The sequence below is a fragment of the Xiphias gladius genome, chromosome 3 (genome assembly GCF_016859285.1).
Source record: "Xiphias gladius isolate SHS-SW01 ecotype Sanya breed wild chromosome 3, ASM1685928v1, whole genome shotgun sequence".
NCBI lineage: Eukaryota > Metazoa > Chordata > Actinopteri > Istiophoriformes > Xiphiidae > Xiphias > Xiphias gladius.
The window spans coordinates 19,233,660-19,250,774 of NC_053402.1; the positions used below are offsets into that span (position 1 = coordinate 19,233,660).

Here is a 17,115-nt window from a genome sequence, read left to right on the forward strand (position 1 = left end):
TGATCGTGTTCTGCCAAAGGCTGTTTTACTGCCAGCTGCCCACTGAAATACAAAAGAATAGCTGATTATTTTGAAGTCAGCATTTCAATTTGACTAGTACTGGCATGCCTAGTGCTCGAAGCCTCCGACTGAGTGCACGAGTACTTCTGCAAACCATGGGACAATCAAAACGTTAATTTTCAATCAAGAACTTTGGGATTCATGGCAGTCTCCCAGGGCACTCATGTGCCTGCCAACCCTGGGCATTTAGCGCTGATTGAAATTTTGGCTGCTGAAATTAATTTAACAAGCCAGGCTAGCAGTAGGACAAAGTTATCACAGACATTTTTCATTCAAACAGGCGGTTGACAAGACGCACACTCATAGACCACAAGCTGTAAATTAGCTTATAGGTGTTACTCATGAACTTGGGTTCTCAGATGTACTCCACAGCTGGCAAAATAGGTTCCGCAGTTCCTTAACGTGGAACAGTTAGACATCAAAGGTGGCAATTAGGATGATGTGGGTGAGTTGGTAAAAGGAAGAGATGATTCCAGACGACAGGGAGGAGACGTAGGGAGAAAAAAAAATTATACAAGCTGTCTGTGCAGAGACACGGGGAAGGGATGTGGCAAGCCAAATATTTTTTGGACTACTTTAAGTGCAAATATTAAATGTGGGGTAGACGGAATGCTGTGGCCAGATAGACAGGAGCATTTAGAAGGCTAACAACATTACACACATACAAGAGTTACTAATTTACATCAGGTCGTTGTGTTGCAGCATTTATCTTTATTAATGCAGTAAAGAATGTCACTGTAGATGCTATTTTACTGCGAGAATAAGCTGCAAACCTGTTTGGTTGAAAATGGTGGAAATGACAGAGGAAATTTAAGTCATAGTGAGTGACTGTAGTCTCAATGAGAACTGATACAGAAATACAAATCTGAAAGGTGCCCCGATGTTTTTGAGCGAGTTACAATCATTTTACAAGAAAAATAACAAGTGTTGTATGCATAAACTGATGTAATGATTGAAGAAATTGGTGTTTCAGAAGCGGACATGTCACCAGGACACGCCACTAAAACACGACGTACTTACACGACTTTAAATCTGTAACAAACGCCTCTTCGAGTTGTTTTCGGTTGCACTAAAAATACTTTAACACAGTCAATCAGGCATCGGCTTTTAAATTTGTATATTAGCTTATTGCAAAACGACTGCCAACATGATTCGGTTAACCTGAACTTGGACGGTTACCTCGCCATTAGTACGAAAAACCGCTGAAAAATCGAACACGTGCGTTTTTTTATTCGTTTTTTAAAAATACTGTTCTTTTTTCACAGGCAATGACAAAGGACAGCCGTGCGCCACCGAAAGACCCCAAAGGGCCAAGATGGCTGCGCCCGGGACAGACACCGGGGAGTTTGAAAGATGGCTAAATGATCGGTTGGAATCGCTAGAAGTGGACTGTGAGGTGTATGGGGCGTATATTTTAGGGGTCCTGCAGGAAGAGGAGAGTGACGAGGAGAAAGAGGATGCGCTTCAAGGGATTTTATCTGCATTTCTGGTGAATATCCCAAAGCGGCGTGTCCCGCTCAGCCGCCGAGGCTGTTTGCTCATATGTTGCCGTCTGTCTTGCCTGTCGGGCGGTACCAAGTGACAGCGCTGATGTCAGCTGTCATTTACGGCGCTAGATGTCCGCATTGACACAGTAGTTTATTCAGCTACGGTCAACACACCGCAGCTAATGACGCGAGCTACGCCAAACCCCCTTCGAAAATCTGGGATTTCTACTTAATCGCGGTCTTTAGCAGCACTGGTACGCGCTAAGCAACGTATGACTCGTGACTCGTGTCTCGTGTGACGCATTCGGCTTAGAAAAAGTACTCCAGAGTCCACTGTGCCGTCTGCTAGAGAGATACGTTTGTACAGCTGTGTTGAGGTTTTGCTTAATGTATTGATATGTGCTGCAATATTGTGTCTCTCACATTGTGCTCATTCACGGTGAGCTGAGAAAAACTGCCCCTGAATCAGACAAACCAGACGTGGGGTTCACAGTGCAACTGCATACATCATGTACTGAGCATATAAAATTGTTGGGCTGTTATGGGTACTTAAGTGTTGCTTGTCCTTTGTGTGCAGGGTGAGGACTCGGTGGAGGATGTCTGCAAACAGATCATCGAGCAGTGGACAGAGTGTTGTAGCCGATCGGCAGCCAGAAAAGATGCCGATGATGGTATTTATGTAACTTTGATTCATCCGCATTCCCCACAGTTCCTTGAATTGAAAGATCTTTTTTTCCAAGAGGCCTTGTCAATAAGAATATAATTCAGCTACCATTGAAAAGAAGTTATCAAGGTTGGCAGTATATTTGTAAATCTTGCAGAACCATCTGCATATAGTACTGTACAGTTATAAAGAAACAATCAATCAACTAAAATAACAACATTAAAAGAAATTTTGCAATAATGCAGTCCAAACTTGCACTAAAAGCCATAGACTGCAGTCATAAGAATTTGCATAATTATTTCAAAAGGAAACAGTCCAAAATCAAGCTAGCAGGCTCATCAACTCATCTGGATCTTGACTAAACAGAGCAAAGACAGCCTGCTGCTGAGTTTGTCTTCAAAACCCGTTAAACATACAGAGGGGTTAGCTCTTTGAGTCTTGAATCGTTCGCTCTGAGTTTGGAGGAGAGTGCGTGAAGACACTCTGTCTCAGAGAGAGATTCACATTTCCTGAAAAAAAAAAAAACTAAACAAAAGTAGTTTGAGAGACTGCAGAAAGGTTTTGTGGTCAGAGAATGTGTTTATGCTAAAAAGGTCATTTCCACTGAGTTTATCAGTGTTATTACTGGAGAGAGTACTGTTTAACAACGTGTACGCTGTCTGGAGCCCCAAGTGTAGATGGGTGCCGTCACGGCTCCGTCTGTTAATCTACCTTCATGTTGACAGCAAAAAAGCACATACTTCTATTGTGAGAGAAAGTTCTAAATGTTGCTGTGGGGGTTTTTTTACAGTTGGGCTGTGTTCTGTCATTCCATATTTTTTTTGTAGCCGAGGTCCAGGCCATCGCCAGCATGATAGAAAAACAGGCTCAGATTGTGGTGAAACAGAAGGAGGTGTCCGAGGAGTCGAAGAGAAGGAAAGAAGCCCTCCTTGCTCAATACGCTAACGTAACAGATGACGAGGAATATCCTTGATGTTTCTAATTGTAATGACAGGAGGGCCAGTCACACTTGCTTAGAGTAGTCCATACTTTTCACTCCAGCTACCAATGTTTCTTTGACTGTGCAGTGAGAATGTTTGCGAACATACTTAAGGGAAAAAGAAGGCACTTTTTTTTTTTTTTGGTCATCTAGTGAATGTTTCCTACAGAAATATTCAGTTGTTTCCTTGACAAAAGCACTGAAGCCGAAGAAGAGGAACCAACATGTGGAAATAACCTCCTGGGAAACGATAAATGTATCCTTTCTATAGCCGTTTATGATCAAAGGCTATTTGAAATCAACTGGAGTTCAGTGTTGCGTGTTGCAACATGAATGGATAGTGCAATAGTTGCATAACCCTGATTACATGATACACTCCCAGGCGTTTGCACCTCCATAGTGGTGACATGTAGTAATAAAACATTAGCAGAGTGCTTTTGCTTTCGTACAGCTGTCCTTCACTGAAAGTGTCAGCCCTGTTTAGGAACACCAACGTGGAGGAGGTGCTGAACAGACAAAAGCAAAAGCGGGATCAGGCTCGGGACGACGCTCAGAAGAAGAAGGAAATGGACAAAGTGCAGCGAGAGAAGGACAAACTAGCCAAACAAGATAGAAAAGAGAAGGAGAAGAAACGTACACAGAAAGGCGAACGCAAAAGATAAAACCAATAGAAAGGACACTTACTATATGAAAAGGCTATGTTAAGAGACAAAAATGAAACAACAGTCATTGCCTCTTTATAGCTAAACCTCATTGGCACCTGCAGTACGTGAAAATAACTTCAACAGACCCTCCTTGTTAAATTACTTTCTGCAGCTCTTACTGTGTAAAGAACAATATACTGGATGTTGTGCAGGTCCAAAATCCTGACTTTTTTTTTTTTTTTTTTTTCTGGGCTACTGATATGGGCGGATTCAGAAGGATGTGGTGTAAGAATAGAGCTGCAAATCTTTATATGATGATAACTGCGATAGAGTCAGTCTCATGTCGAAGGAAAAAAAAAAAGCTATTATTATTTAAGTCTCTGCCAATACGATTTCTTTCCAGCGAGTGTGAAACGTGCTTCAGCTAAAGCTTTGACAATTACGCCTGAAATGATCAAAGTACTCTCCTAAAACATAAAAGGGGTTGGTTATGGTAAAAATGGAGGAATGCTTTCAAAGCGACTCGGTCCACAGAGCTTCTGCTATTATCCTCTGTGCCAATATCTTGCAGATGCCTTTCATTTCTGAACCACTTTCTCGGTAAAGGCAAGTTTTCATGTCAAACATTTTTACTTTAATTTCAATGCTTTAGGTTTTAGTTTTACTGTCTATGCATTTTGTCTGAGAATGAGAACAAAGGACCGGTTGCTAAATTATATCTCAAATATTTCCTGTACCATGATTTGAATGTTTATAATGAGGTTCATCTTTTTAAAATAATAAAAAAAACATTTTCAGGAATTTAGATTTCTTTTATTTTTAATTTTTTCAGTTTACAGAACAAGAAAGAAGGAAAAAATACATAACATGAACATTAAAATTACAGGGAATGGAACAACCCTGCTCATTTTCACAAAGCATAGTCAGAGGAGTACTGATACAGAATAAGTCTACAGACTGTTGCGTGTTGCTTGACTTGCTTTGTAATTAACACAAGCTTTGGTCCCTGGCAGGCAAATAGTCACATTTCACTGATAAGGATATTCGATAATACTATGTGAAAATAATCTGATGGAAAGTGTGATTAATACATTTAAATGTAAAACGCAGAACTTATAAAGTTTTAGTTTGTTTTGTTACAGTTCAAAATTTTGACTAAATAGCAATAAGTTTTCTGATTACAGTATTGAATTAATAGAAGACAAATTAAAGTTTCAGAAACTACCTGAAACATTTCAGAAACAATTGTATAATTTAACATGTGCATTTGAAACTACTGATACAGAGCAAGTCTTAAAACAGTCAACTGCATCCAGAGAATTATTGTCTAACTTAGCTATGTTACATATCACTGATAAGAATATTTGTTAATCCCATATTGTATGTGTATTTGGAAAATGTGATTAATACATTTACATTTAAAACACTGAACTTTGTTTTTCAGAAGTTTGAGTACCGTCACAGTTCAAACTTCACCAAATTGCAGATAAATAGAACTTTTTTTCTGATTAAAGCATGTTAAGGTTCCATAAGAAAAACTGAAGCTGCAGAAATTAATTGGAACATTTCAGAAAACATTTTAATATTTAGCATGTTCATTTTAAACTACTGCCCTTATGATTCGTGTATTTCTTGGGAGTACCCAGGACTGAGGTTCCATTACATTCCAATAAATAAGTAAAACGATGAAGAGTTCACTGAAATCTTCCACATAAATAGTGCCTTTAAATACAACGGTGATGGAGCAAGATTTACGTTAATTTGGAACTGACACTAATCAAATGACAAATGAAATGAAGTTAAGATGCAGCAGGATAAATTACATTTCATGCATTTCCTACACAACCAAAGTTAGCCACCCGAAGCTCCTTTGTGCCAAAAAATGCAGCCATCATCAAACTTCAAATCTCATTCGTCTCGTATTTTGCAGTGATCACTGTGTTACAGGTAAAATATCACTATAGACTTGCAGGTAAGTAATGTAAAAGTATTTGTCTTTACATCACCCTGTTGCCTAAGGGAAATTTATAAACGGGGAATTCCGATTTAATTCAATCACGACCTTTAACTCATGCTTGTTGCCTGCTAAATCATAACTTAAAAGAGTATCCCTCAAATGGAGAGGAGCACCCTTCCTTTTGTGGAGTCTCCTTGTTAACACCGTGGTCCTCGCTTTTGATAGGTTTCGGCAGCGTCATCTGGAGAGCACACCACAGGGCCGTGCGGAGCTTCCTCGTGGTAGTAGCGAGGTCCTTCAGTGCGATGACCAACAACAGGATGTCTGAAACCCAAGCAAATTAGGACTGGCAGTATATCAGAAAGAGAAATGTATGTAGAACAATGCCAGTTACCTCTGTCCTCTGTGAAATGAGTTGTCTGCCGCTGGTGTTTAGACATGTTGGCAGTCTCCTCCTTGCGTCTCGCCTGGGTGATGCATATAGCCATATGATGCCTGTTCAGTGCTGTGTAGATGTTGATATGGAGGGGAATGTTACGCAAACACTCCATCCTATCCACAAGGCTTGCCACCTGCAGCACACCAGTATAATCAACCTTTACATTTCCCCCTCAGTCTTGGGAACTGATTTCTTAATGTAATATTCTACGTATATATGTTATGTAAAAAAAAAAAACAGCAGCAGTATGTACTTTGTGTAGTATCTATTTTTATCCATGTGTTGTTTTCAACCAATTCAAAAACAAAGGTGGTATATATTATCACAGAAATAATGCTATGTTGTATGCTAATTAGTGATATTTGTGGTCTGTGTAAAGAACCCACTCCACAGACACAAACAAGGCTGAGACTTGAACCCTGGACCTTCTTGCTATGAGAACACAGTGCTTATTGATGAGCCTCCACACAAACGTTACTGGACAGTAATGGTTAATATATCACCAAGATGTTCCTTAAGAATAATTTCTTGCCATACTGAGCTCTTAGTATGGTTTCTTAGAAAAGGTCCAAACTAAGGAAAACTACAGAAGGTTCCAGAGGGCTGCATTGTAAGAGGGACAGCAATTCTCTGTGGTTCACTCTTGATAGAATGGATAGAAACCTGTGCAAAATAAAGCTGCACACCTTCAGAACATTACAAGGCTGCTGTGACAAAACTCACCTGTAGATGTCAGTATGGAAGCAATCAATTCAGGGATCTCACCTTTGCTTGCTCTCTGTTGTGTTTAACAATGAGGTTGTCAACTCTTGTGGGGTTTGGTGGAGTTTTGGGTAGGGTAGTGTTGGTCACTGCTGTAGTCCGTTTCCCAAGAAATGTCTTGGTAAGGATGACCTCTGTCTAAAATAGAAAACAAATTTGAACATAATCTAACACTTGAACCACAAAAATTGTTATTTTTTTTTTTTTACAGTTTTTAAATTCAGGCTAACAAAAGAAAAAAAAAGTATAGTTTGCAGTGCTGATTTGAACATAAATATGATGAAAATGTTTCTATCTCTTGCACACATCAGAATGTTTCTCCTCTTCTCACATTTACTGACTGGTAGAGGCCATAAAGACATTGGCAATCAGTAACAGTAATAATATCCATTTTGTATATATGTGTCTGTGAAAAAGATGGTACAAAAAGGTACTGAGATTATTTTTTTTGTGAAACTGTACAGTGCACATAGACATACACTAAATGTCAAAGACCTAAAGCTGATCTGATGTTTGACAGCTAAATTGGTCCATATTAAGAATGTGGTGTTTTTGATAGCGAATGACTGGAAATTAAACAAATTCTATATAGCCAATATTATTCAATTAAAAAAAAATAAAAAAACTTTATTTGCTGTGATACCAATCTTGAAAATTGTCCCTGGACATTCTCTAACTAAACACAAAATCAGATTTAAAAAGCATACCCTCTTTCTCTCCTTCTCCAAACACCTCCACTGCTCATAGCACTCGTCCAGGTAGACGTAAAGCTGGATCACGGGTCCTCTTTGATTCATCACCATTGAGGTTGACATGGCTGAGGACATGCCATGGTAAGTGCTCTCTCCTCTGTGGGTCATCATGTCACTGACATAGGAGTTGAAAGTTGCAGGCTCATTGGCTGACATATCACATACATCCATGCCAGGGACACCGTTTCCGTAGGGCAGAGTGGATCTAGAGCTGAAGTTGGAGCTGATGGGAACGCTGGAGTGCCCTCTGAGGTCACTTACAGGGTACATGAGAGGCATGCACTGCTGTGTATTCCCCGCACTGACTATGCTGTGTTCTCCATCAAATCTCTGAGAGTGCATGCCTCCCTGAAGGTCAAAGTATGGGTTTTGCGAGAAAACCTGTTTCTTATCTCCCTCTCTCATGTGAGTGTTGGTTACGGGTCTTGTAGAGAAGCCTTCTCCCATTAATCCAGACATATGCACCACCTTCTTTTCTTTCTGCACCTGAGGCTTGATCTTGTTTTGTATCTGGCCCTGCTGGATGTGATGCTTTGAATACTGGTTAATGCTCACATTAATGTTCTCTCTGTGCATGGTCATGGTGTTTTGGTATTGGTTTGGGAGGTGTATAGATGCAGAGAATGGCTCTGGTTGCTGGAAGTACTCTGTGTTTTGAGAGCTGAAACCAGGTAGATCTTGAAAGGCATCACGTTTAAATGGTGGTTTTCTCATTCCACCATTTCTTTCCCTCTGCCCTATCCCAAATTCTCCCCCCAGCTTATTTTGGGTCTGCATTGCAGGAGTACTTTGTGTTGACACTGCAGGACTGGTGATTTTCCATTGTGAAACCATGCTGTCTTCATGGAGCATGCCAAATGTCTGCTTGTGCATGTTTGGAAAGTCTCTATGACAAAAGCTATCATGCTCACCAGCCATGAACAACTGAAAACTGCTGACCAACTGATTAATGTCTTGTGGCACATACTGCTCATTACTAATGGGCTTGGCACTGCTCTGGATGTGGTGGTCTTCATAGTAAGGATCAAAGCAGGGGCTGCTCATTTCACTTTGAGGTCTAAAGACATCACTGAGTTCAGGGAAATTATTCACAGGCTGACCATCTTCTCTGTCTTTATCAGCTGACGTGTTGTCAAATTTGCTTTGTTGTATCTGTGACAGGTACATGTTTCCTATGTTGGGCAATGGTAGACCTGGTGGCAGTTTCTGAGGACGGAGGGTGTAGCTGTCTCTGTCTCCATTAGGCAAATTAAAAAGCCACTGTTGATTGGTAGCAAAGCCACTGGACTGTTGACAAAACTCTTCAAATTCTTTGTCCATTGAATGTCCCTGTGCTTTGCCGAGAGCCTCACTGGATACATAGTTTGGAGGAAAGGAAGGGTTATGTTGCATTTTAGTCTCTGATTGAAAATACTGTAGCAGTCCTTCTCTCAATGTCTTTGGAGACCAGACGGGATTACATGTAGGTAGGCTCCTAAAAGAAAAATTAAGGATTTCCTTTAATGTGTGTGTTTATGATACTAATACAACACACATGAAATAAATTAGAAAAATGAAGATAAAAAGTACAAATGTGATCTATTTTATATCATATATTTCTGGTTGTTGAACTCTGTGGTATAAAAGCCATAAATCATTTAATACATAAAGTAAATTATATCCCCAACCCTACAAGGGGAAAACCTTAACCTTGACTTACCCTTCACTGTAGTAGCTGTCTTGTGAATCTGCTTCATCCAAAATATTTGACACTAGACCCTGTAGATCAGTCTCCCCATCATAATCAGTATTATCAGTGGGTTTCCTTCAACGAAAAGAAAATGCGTCAGAATTGCACTAACTTTCCTTTTTTCATTGAAAACATTAATTTAAAAGTACGGTTGGCCACTTTATTTGTTTTTCATCCATAATAAGACTTGCACCCAGCATATTAAACTACCTCTGAATAATAATAAAATCCAAAACATACTTTGATAGGAAAGAACAGCAGTGTGATTGCCCTACCGAACTACATTTAGGATAGCGTACTAGTGGATAATCACAAACTTATCCTAAAGATAGTTTAAACCCATTACCTGCTTTTGATACTACTCTGGGCACAGCTGATCAGTTCAGAGGGGTCATCATGAGCATTGTGAGACCAGGGCACGTAGGATACTGTGTCCTGTTCCTGCAGTGAGACAATGGGGATGGAAGCGAAGGGCAATGTCACGTTTCCGTTGTTTCCTCCACCTACATTTACATTGGCCTGAAAGAGAGCCAATCAAAAGTCAATCAAACTGAAGCTCACTTCAAAAAATTTTATTACTGTGTTTTGCTCCCTCACGCAAGGCATATTGATGCAAATTACAAGACTTATTGAAACAATTGTAGCTGCCACAGAAGCTTCAAACTATTTAAGAATACTGCTTAGACAGAATGTAAAAGACAAATGAGACAATAAAAGCCTAAATGTACAATCCATTCAGTTATAGGGATTTGCTGCTTTTTTATTTAATATCCAATTTGTTTAAATTGGGTTGTAAAACAAGCAGTTTTTAGACACATCACCTTGGAAGTTCTCAAAATGTGATTTTCATTGTTTTCTGGTAATTCACAGACCATATGATGAATCGAGAACATAACCGTCAGATTAATCAACAATGAAGATTACCGTTTCTTCCAGATTCAAACATAATAATCAAAAATAATCCTTGACCTCATATCTGCTATGAAATACGATAAAACTATGTCAAACTAAAAGTTAACACAGCAAAGAAAACACAGGACTAATGTACCTGATAGATAAATCAATAGTGTTCCACCATTAATTGAGGGTTTCTGCATTGCTTGCCATATTATATTACAAAATACACACAAAATGCAATTTAATACCTCTTAACCGTCCTACTGGTCAAAGAATGATAAGAAACTGGAAGGACCAGTATTCCACCCATGTTTCCAGTATGCAACAAAAATTTCTAGCAGTATAAGTAATGCAACAGGATTTAAAAAAAAAAAAAAAACCCAAATGGATGGAAACCAATTTCAAAAAAAAAAAAAAAAAAATCTGTTCATTTAAGATCATTTAAGTTTCTGGTACAATCGACACTTCCCCATTATGAGACATCAAGTTCCTACCTAGTGTAGCTAAACGGTAGTGACAGTGTGTGCTACAGGTCAGATTGGACTGATTGGAACCCAGTCTCACCTGTAGCTTATAAATACATGTCTCCTGACTGCCTGCATTCAGATACACAAAAAAATTATAACTGGTGTTGCTGTTTACGGCAGACAAGAACAACTACTGAAGGCCTTTATAAATGAAATTCAAGACTTCTGAAAACCTTCTAAGGCCTTTTTGAGGGAACTTAATTTAACGCCTTTTACTACTTCTCAAGACCTGCAAATATAAGTCTACAGTCTACCCTAAAATGGCCCTATCATATACCATAAACAAAGGTAATTGCTGCAAATATGCCACATCATATAAAAATATCATAACTATTACCCAAAAAATATAATTTACCTGGCGCTGGTACGTGGAAAAGAGTGAATTTGCAAATGTGCTCTGATGCCCGTCAAATGCCATTCTGAACTCCCTTGAACTTTTAAGCGATTATTCACTCCATAACTGGCCTGGCAAGAAAAAAAAAAAGGTAGTCATTATTAATAGCCGATATAAGATTATATAAGATATGACAGATGTATGGGATCAGGTAAAGGTTATTAGCGAACTGCTTTGTCAGAGAAAGCACATCAACTAGCTTGCCAATTTAGCCGTTAGTGCATTAAGCCATGCCATCTTTGCTAACTTCGGCTAAACTTTCGCTCATGTGAAAACTCTTTCCCTGCCAGCCAGATTTGGCTAACTTGGCCCGAACAAACGAAGTTATCTGAGACCAATTTACCCGTCAAACACTCGACTAACCAACCTGCCCGGAGTAAAGTAACGGGAACTTTCGGAGTTCAACAGTTTTCGCGTCAGTGGCTTACATTACCCTCAAGGTTCTCGTGCCCCCCTCTCCCCACCGCCTCCTCGGAGCTCGGCCCCACACACGTTCGATACACCTCTCGCGACCTGAGCGCAGATTGGCTGAGCCCGAGGATTCCGATTTTCGGTCCAATTAACATCAAGCAGAAGATCCGAGCTCATAGCAACATCTGGTGTCACACCCTCTTCCCTATTTAAGGCCGTGGTGTAGCTGCTTTATGGCGCAGATGGTGCTGTTCCGATGTCCTGCTCCGGTTGATCCATTTTAGCATAGATAACGTAAATTCATAGATATTCATATGTATATCATATTCACCAGAACAAAATTATTGTCTTTATTGTTATTTTTATTATTATTACTGTTTATTTATTATTATCAGTTGTTGTATTTGATTTAAACATCTGGCCATTGGATTACAAGACCTACTTGCAATTATACAAAATATGCATCTTCTGACAATACACATGCAAAAACAAAACAGAAAAACAAAATCCCAGGTTTATTATTGCTATTATTACTGTTGTTGTTGTTGTTGTCGTAGCACTTCCTGATAAGATACTATTTATGAAGGGTTTATAACCCGTCAGCAGCAGCTATGTTGCTGGTTAATATTAATTGATATTACTTAATAACGGCGGTGGGTACATTAATCAATTAATCAATTAATTATTCATTAATAACAACAACTGTTGACCACTCATCTTCTGGAAATTAGCCACAGGGCATCTGGAGCAAAATCCGTTTATAAACAGATTATTTACATTTATAACTACAGACATGATAATTATTGTAGCTCCCTATATGAATTGTTTATTAACATTTATAGGTGACAGGCTAACGTTTGCTGATGGCTTCTAACAAATTAAGAAACCCAGAACCCTTTATTTAGGGCTCACTAACATTTGTAATGGCATAAGAGATGACTTACTAGAGAGTGAAAAACATTGGGCCCTTTGTTAATGACTTGCTAACATTTATAGCTGCAGACTGGATGGCTTGGAGGGGTCTCCCTAATGAATTTAAGTGCTAGCAAAGTGTCATGCTGGAGGACGATTTTCCACAAACTGGCAAACAGAAAGTTGTTTTTATTAATGGCTTATAACTGATCTTTAAAGCATTAGTATGTGATTTATAGCTACTAATGCAGACATTAATTACATCTTTATTATTATTATTATTATTATGATTATATTGCCATCTTTATTCAATCCAATTCGCTTCAATTTTATTTATATTTATATAGTGCCAAATCATAACAGGGGTAGAGTACAGGTATAACATAAAGATGTATAACAATAATGAGACTAATAATAAAACTAATAATTATAATAATAGGCTGAATAATAATACTAATAAATCTAAATATAATAATAGTAATGATTATCATATTAATTGAAGCAGTGGGTGTTCACCACACTGACTTGACATTGACTGCATTATTTGCAATATTTTGTAGACTTGTATTCTATTCAAATCTGTTTATTTATTAATTTCAGTTTAATTGTAGCAGATTAAGTTAAAAAACAAAGTGATTTAAATTCAATTTAATCCAGTTAATCCAGATTTATTTCTCCAAGGGCATATTTTACTGAATTACTTATCATCTGGTGCCTAACTGAATACATAGAGACTGATTGGTTGATTGTCAGTTTTTAAAGTGGAACATGAACGTGACATGGACATTGAAGTGCATTAGGTGGGAAAGCCTGTCTCCTCCGAACACATATTACCTTAGAGGAGAACTTGAAAGTCTGGCTGGGCCACGCAATCCAGTTGTGGAGTCAAGTTTGAGAATATTAGCAAAACTAGTACCAGTGAACAAGCGGCCTTACCTTCAAAATAAAAGCATACCATTTGCCAAGGTGTTGGCTAATACAAAACTTAATAAAAATTTTATTAAATGTGGATTATGTCAACGCCGACCACCTCTAATGAATATTACTTTGGTGCTGTTTTTAATTTGTCTTGTAATGTATCATGTTGATACAATATGGACTGGATGGATTAATAATAATAATAATAATAATAATAATAATAATAATAAATAATCGTGGAATTTAATTGCTGATATTCTTGAGGTTAACAAGATTTTGTTTTGGTAGCCTTCAAAAACCATTTAAATATTAGTCATACTCTTTATTGAAACATTAATATTAAGTATTTATTATATTAAATATTTGGTGCTATGCCGGTACCTTGGCATTTTACAAATAACTCATATTCGGCTATTATGATTTTGTTTTGAAAGTTGTTACCGGAAGTTACATTCCTTACTGTGGCTGCCTTGACCGTGGTGAGAGAATCGGAGTTGTGGAAAAGAAAAAAGTCAGCCAGCAGCGTTTAAAGCAGAGACCAAGCACAAAGAGAGCAGCGTCCAGGTCCTCACCATCAGACTTTTTCCCTTCAGAAAGTTATTCTCGCCGCAGAACTACTCGCAGAACTGATGGTACACACTAAACAAAGTTACAGCGAGTTATTCGGGATAAAGTTCTTGTCTTAACCTTGGGAAGATGACTTTTTGCAAGACCTGGTCCGTTGCACTCCTGCTGCCTCTGCTGATATCAGCCCAGTATCAAGTGGACAACGGAATAGTCGTCCCGGAGCACGGATTTTGTCAGCCGATTACAATACCCCTGTGCACGGACATAGCCTATAACCAAACCATAATGCCAAATTTAGTGGGACATTACAACCAGGAGGACGCGGGGCTTGAGGTGCACCAGTTTTACCCCCTTGTAAAGGTACAGTGCTCGCCGGAGTTGAAATTCTTCCTGTGCTCCATGTATGCGCCTGTATGCACAGTTTTGGAGAAGGCCATTCCTCCCTGCAGGTCCATCTGCGAGAGAGCCAAGCAGGGCTGCGAGGCGCTCATGAATAAGTTTGGCTTTCAGTGGCCGGACCGGTTGCGCTGCGAGAACTTCCCTGTGCTGGGAGACGGACAAATCTGCGTGGGCCAAAACGATTCCTCCGCCGCCACCGTCCCACCCGTCATCTCCGACCCGGGGAAACCGGGCATCTCAGTGGGCTCCACACACGAGAGGCCTTTCCAATGCCCGCCTGTCCTCACAGTGCCCTCATATTTGAATTATAAGTTTCTAGAGGAGAAGGATTGCGCAGCTCCCTGTGAGCCCTCGAGGAGCGGTGGGAACATGTTTTTCAGTGACAAAGAGAGACATTTCTCCCGTATATGGATTCTGGTCTGGTCTGTGCTTTGTTGTGCGTCTACCTTATTCACAGTAACCACCTATTTAGTTGATATGCAGCGCTTCAGGTACCCCGAGAGACCCATCATCTTCCTGTCTGGCTGCTACACTATGGTCTCCATAGCCTTCATAGCTGGCTACTTCCTGGGGGACAGGGTAGTGTGCAATGACAGCTTTAACCCTGATGGCTATAAGACCATCGTCCAAGGCACCAAAAAGGAAGGTTGCACTATCCTCTTCATGATGCTGTATTTCTTCAGCATGGCCAGCTCCATCTGGTGGGTCATCCTGTCCCTCACCTGGTTCCTGGCAGCGGGTATGAAGTGGGGCCATGAGGCTATTGAGGCCAACTCTCAGTATTTTCACCTGGCCGCCTGGGCAGTGCCGGCCGTCAAGACCATCAGCATCCTGGCCATTGGGCAGATTGAAGGTGATGTGCTCAGCGGGGTCTGCTTCGTCAGTCTCAGCAACCTGGACCCTCTACGGGGCTTCGTGTTGGCCCCTCTCTTCATTTATCTTTTCATCGGGACCTCTTTCTTGCTGGCCGGCTTTGTGTCACTGTTCAGAATCCGCACCATCATGAAACACGATGGCACCAAGACAGAGAAGCTGGAGCGGCTGATGGTGCGGATCGGGGTATTCAGCGTGCTCTACACCGTCCCTGCCACCATTGTTATCGCCTGCTTCTTCTATGAGCAGGCCTTCCGCCCCCACTGGGAGCGCAGCTGGGTCGGCCATAACTGCAGGGGCCTGGCCATCCCCTGCCCTCTGCAGACCGGGCCCCGCATGACCCCAGACTTCACGGTCTACATGATCAAGTACCTCATGACGCTGATAGTAGGCATCACCTCTGGTTTCTGGATCTGGTCCGGAAAGACTCTGCAGTCCTGGCATAAGTTCTACACAAGGCTGACAAATGGCAAACATGGAGAGACCACTGTGTAGAATAAAGGGACATCTGTATGTTGCTGTGACTAATTTGTGTATTATTACCTGTTTCTCATGTGATAGGTAAGAAGCACACGGAGTAGCCGTTAGTTCTTACAGCATTTGTATTCGCCTCAGCTTAATAGCCCCACATGCATGCCAAACTGAGGGTTAGGGTTTGACAAAAGGACAAGCTGGATAAACAAGGACTGAACCTAACTGTCTGAACAAATAACAAGCACGGCTATGGATGCCATGTGCCGAAATGCTCACCTCCCCCTCTCTGGCTCTTTTTTTTTTTTTTTCTCCTCAAAGCCACCATAAACTCAAGGGGAGTGATGATCCACCAGCCAAGAACGCAGAAAGCGGGGTAATGAGCTGTGGAAGAATAACTGTTCATTCTCTCCCTAAACATTTCAAGTGTAATTAAATGAAACTGTAAATAGTATTTGTAAAAACCTAAAATTATATATTTGTATTTAAAGAAAGTAATATTTTCCGTAATTGCCAGTGTACCTGCTTTACTTTTGCACTGTAAGAAAGCCACATACCATAGATCTAAACTTGCTCCTTTTTTTAATAATCACTGGTTATAAATCATGTTTTGTTTTTTTTATGGATTAAAAGAATGTTCTATAATGTTCTTGGATGATATCAAAGAAGCTTTTCGGTTTATCCCACTGTATTTTTACTGCCCTTTAACCAAAACCACGTGCTTAGTCTCAGATATCATCAAATAACTCAATATCAATTGCTTGATTTTTGAATTCCTAGGTAAAAGGGAAAACAGTATTTTTTGTTTTTCTTTAATTTTTTTTGCCCTTTCATATGTACAGTATTCTTTAATGATTAAATACTGTCTTGATAACGAGTTACTTTCTTTGATAAGAGGAAAGCTATGTTGTTTTCTCAAGGGGGTGAGGGTTGTGTTACACCTGAACATCTGTTGCCTCAGACTGGCAGGCAACAGTAAAAGAGATTATTGGAATTCTTAACAGAAATTAGCTTCTTACACAAGACGGTAGCCCTCTGGGAAATACAAGGAATGAGTTTATACTGAGACTGTCAACTGAACACACCTTTGCTGTTAATGACTTATCCCCCACTCTGTCAGTATATTCTGAAATATTTCACATCTTCGTGTTTTGTGTCTGAGAGAAACAGGTGACAACCTGTAAGAATGTGGTGGAGGACTTCCTCACATGTGTGCACCAACATCGCCTTCGAGTGCTAAACAAAACAAGAGAGATTTTTTTTTTTTTCTCCC

At 39.9% G+C, this 17,115-nt stretch overlaps 3 protein-coding genes and 1 long non-coding RNA gene across 8 annotated transcripts in view; 2 read left to right on the top strand and 2 right to left on the bottom strand.

Annotated features, from left to right (window-relative positions):
- LOC120788092 overlaps nucleotides 1–1,339 on the bottom strand; it is a 53,093-nt gene extending 51,754 nt beyond the window's left edge. Inside the window, exon 1 of the long non-coding RNA XR_005707188.1 lies at nucleotides 1,081–1,339. This is a non-coding gene — a long non-coding RNA (uncharacterized LOC120788092). The remainder of the gene's footprint in view (nucleotides 1–1,080) is intronic.
- ccdc43 (coiled-coil domain containing 43) lies at nucleotides 770–4,638 on the top strand. The gene is made up of 6 exons (XM_040123603.1): nucleotides 770–880; nucleotides 1,326–1,549; nucleotides 2,125–2,218; nucleotides 3,039–3,174; nucleotides 3,391–3,446; nucleotides 3,665–4,638. The coding sequence occupies exons 1-6, from the start codon at nucleotides 802–804 to the stop codon at nucleotides 3,850–3,852; spliced, it is 777 nt and encodes a 258-aa protein (XP_039979537.1). The 5' UTR covers nucleotides 770–801; the 3' UTR covers nucleotides 3,853–4,638.
- On the bottom strand, nucleotides 4,636–11,830 carry moto (minamoto). Of its 5 annotated transcripts, none has more exons than XM_040123601.1 (8): nucleotides 11,725–11,830; nucleotides 11,253–11,362; nucleotides 9,820–9,992; nucleotides 9,444–9,548; nucleotides 7,700–9,218; nucleotides 6,996–7,130; nucleotides 6,186–6,363; nucleotides 4,636–6,115 (listed from the first exon to the last, which is right to left on the bottom strand). In XM_040123601.1, the coding sequence occupies exons 2-8, from the start codon at nucleotides 11,313–11,315 to the stop codon at nucleotides 5,925–5,927; spliced, it is 2,364 nt and encodes a 787-aa protein (XP_039979535.1). In that variant the 5' UTR covers nucleotides 11,316–11,362; nucleotides 11,725–11,830; the 3' UTR covers nucleotides 4,636–5,924. The 5 variants fall into 5 exon arrangements, with proteins under 5 accessions (XP_039979535.1, XP_039979534.1, XP_039979533.1 ...); XM_040123600.1 differs by having other exon boundaries at nucleotides 11,720–11,788; XM_040123599.1 differs by having other exon boundaries at nucleotides 11,659–11,745.
- Nucleotides 11,831–14,140: 2,310 nt separating this feature from the next.
- fzd2 (frizzled class receptor 2) lies at nucleotides 14,141–16,153 on the top strand. Its single transcript, XM_040121877.1, has one exon. It carries the CDS (start codon nucleotides 14,229–14,231, stop codon nucleotides 15,864–15,866), a length of 1,638 nt encoding a protein of 545 aa, XP_039977811.1. The 5' UTR covers nucleotides 14,141–14,228; the 3' UTR covers nucleotides 15,867–16,153.
- The last annotated feature ends 962 nt before the right edge of the window (nucleotides 16,154–17,115 follow it).

Bases quoted from the DNA above. Each gene is read 5' to 3' on its own strand.
- ccdc43 (XM_040123603.1), top strand. From the start codon at position 802: ATGCTATTTTACTGCGAGAATAAGCTGCAAACCTGTTTGGTTGAAAAT. The intron at 3,175-3,390 runs ATATCCTTGATG...TGACAAAAGCAC, and splicing joins AACGTAACAGATGACGAGGA to TGAAGCCGAAGAAGAGGAAC. The intron at 3,447-3,664 runs GTATCCTTTCTA...TGAAAGTGTCAG, and splicing joins CCTCCTGGGAAACGATAAAT to CCCTGTTTAGGAACACCAAC.
- moto (XM_040123601.1), bottom strand. From the start codon at position 11,315: ATGGCATTTGACGGGCATCAGAGCACATTTGCAAATTCACTCTTTTCC. The intron at 9,993-11,252 runs GTAAATTATATT...GCTCTCTTTCAG, and splicing joins TTTCCACGTACCAGCGCCAG to GCCAATGTAAATGTAGGTGG. The intron at 9,549-9,819 runs GTAATGGGTTTA...TTTTCGTTGAAG, and splicing joins CAGAGTAGTATCAAAAGCAG to GAAACCCACTGATAATACTG.
- fzd2 (XM_040121877.1), top strand. From the start codon at position 14,229: ATGACTTTTTGCAAGACCTGGTCCGTTGCACTCCTGCTGCCTCTGCTG.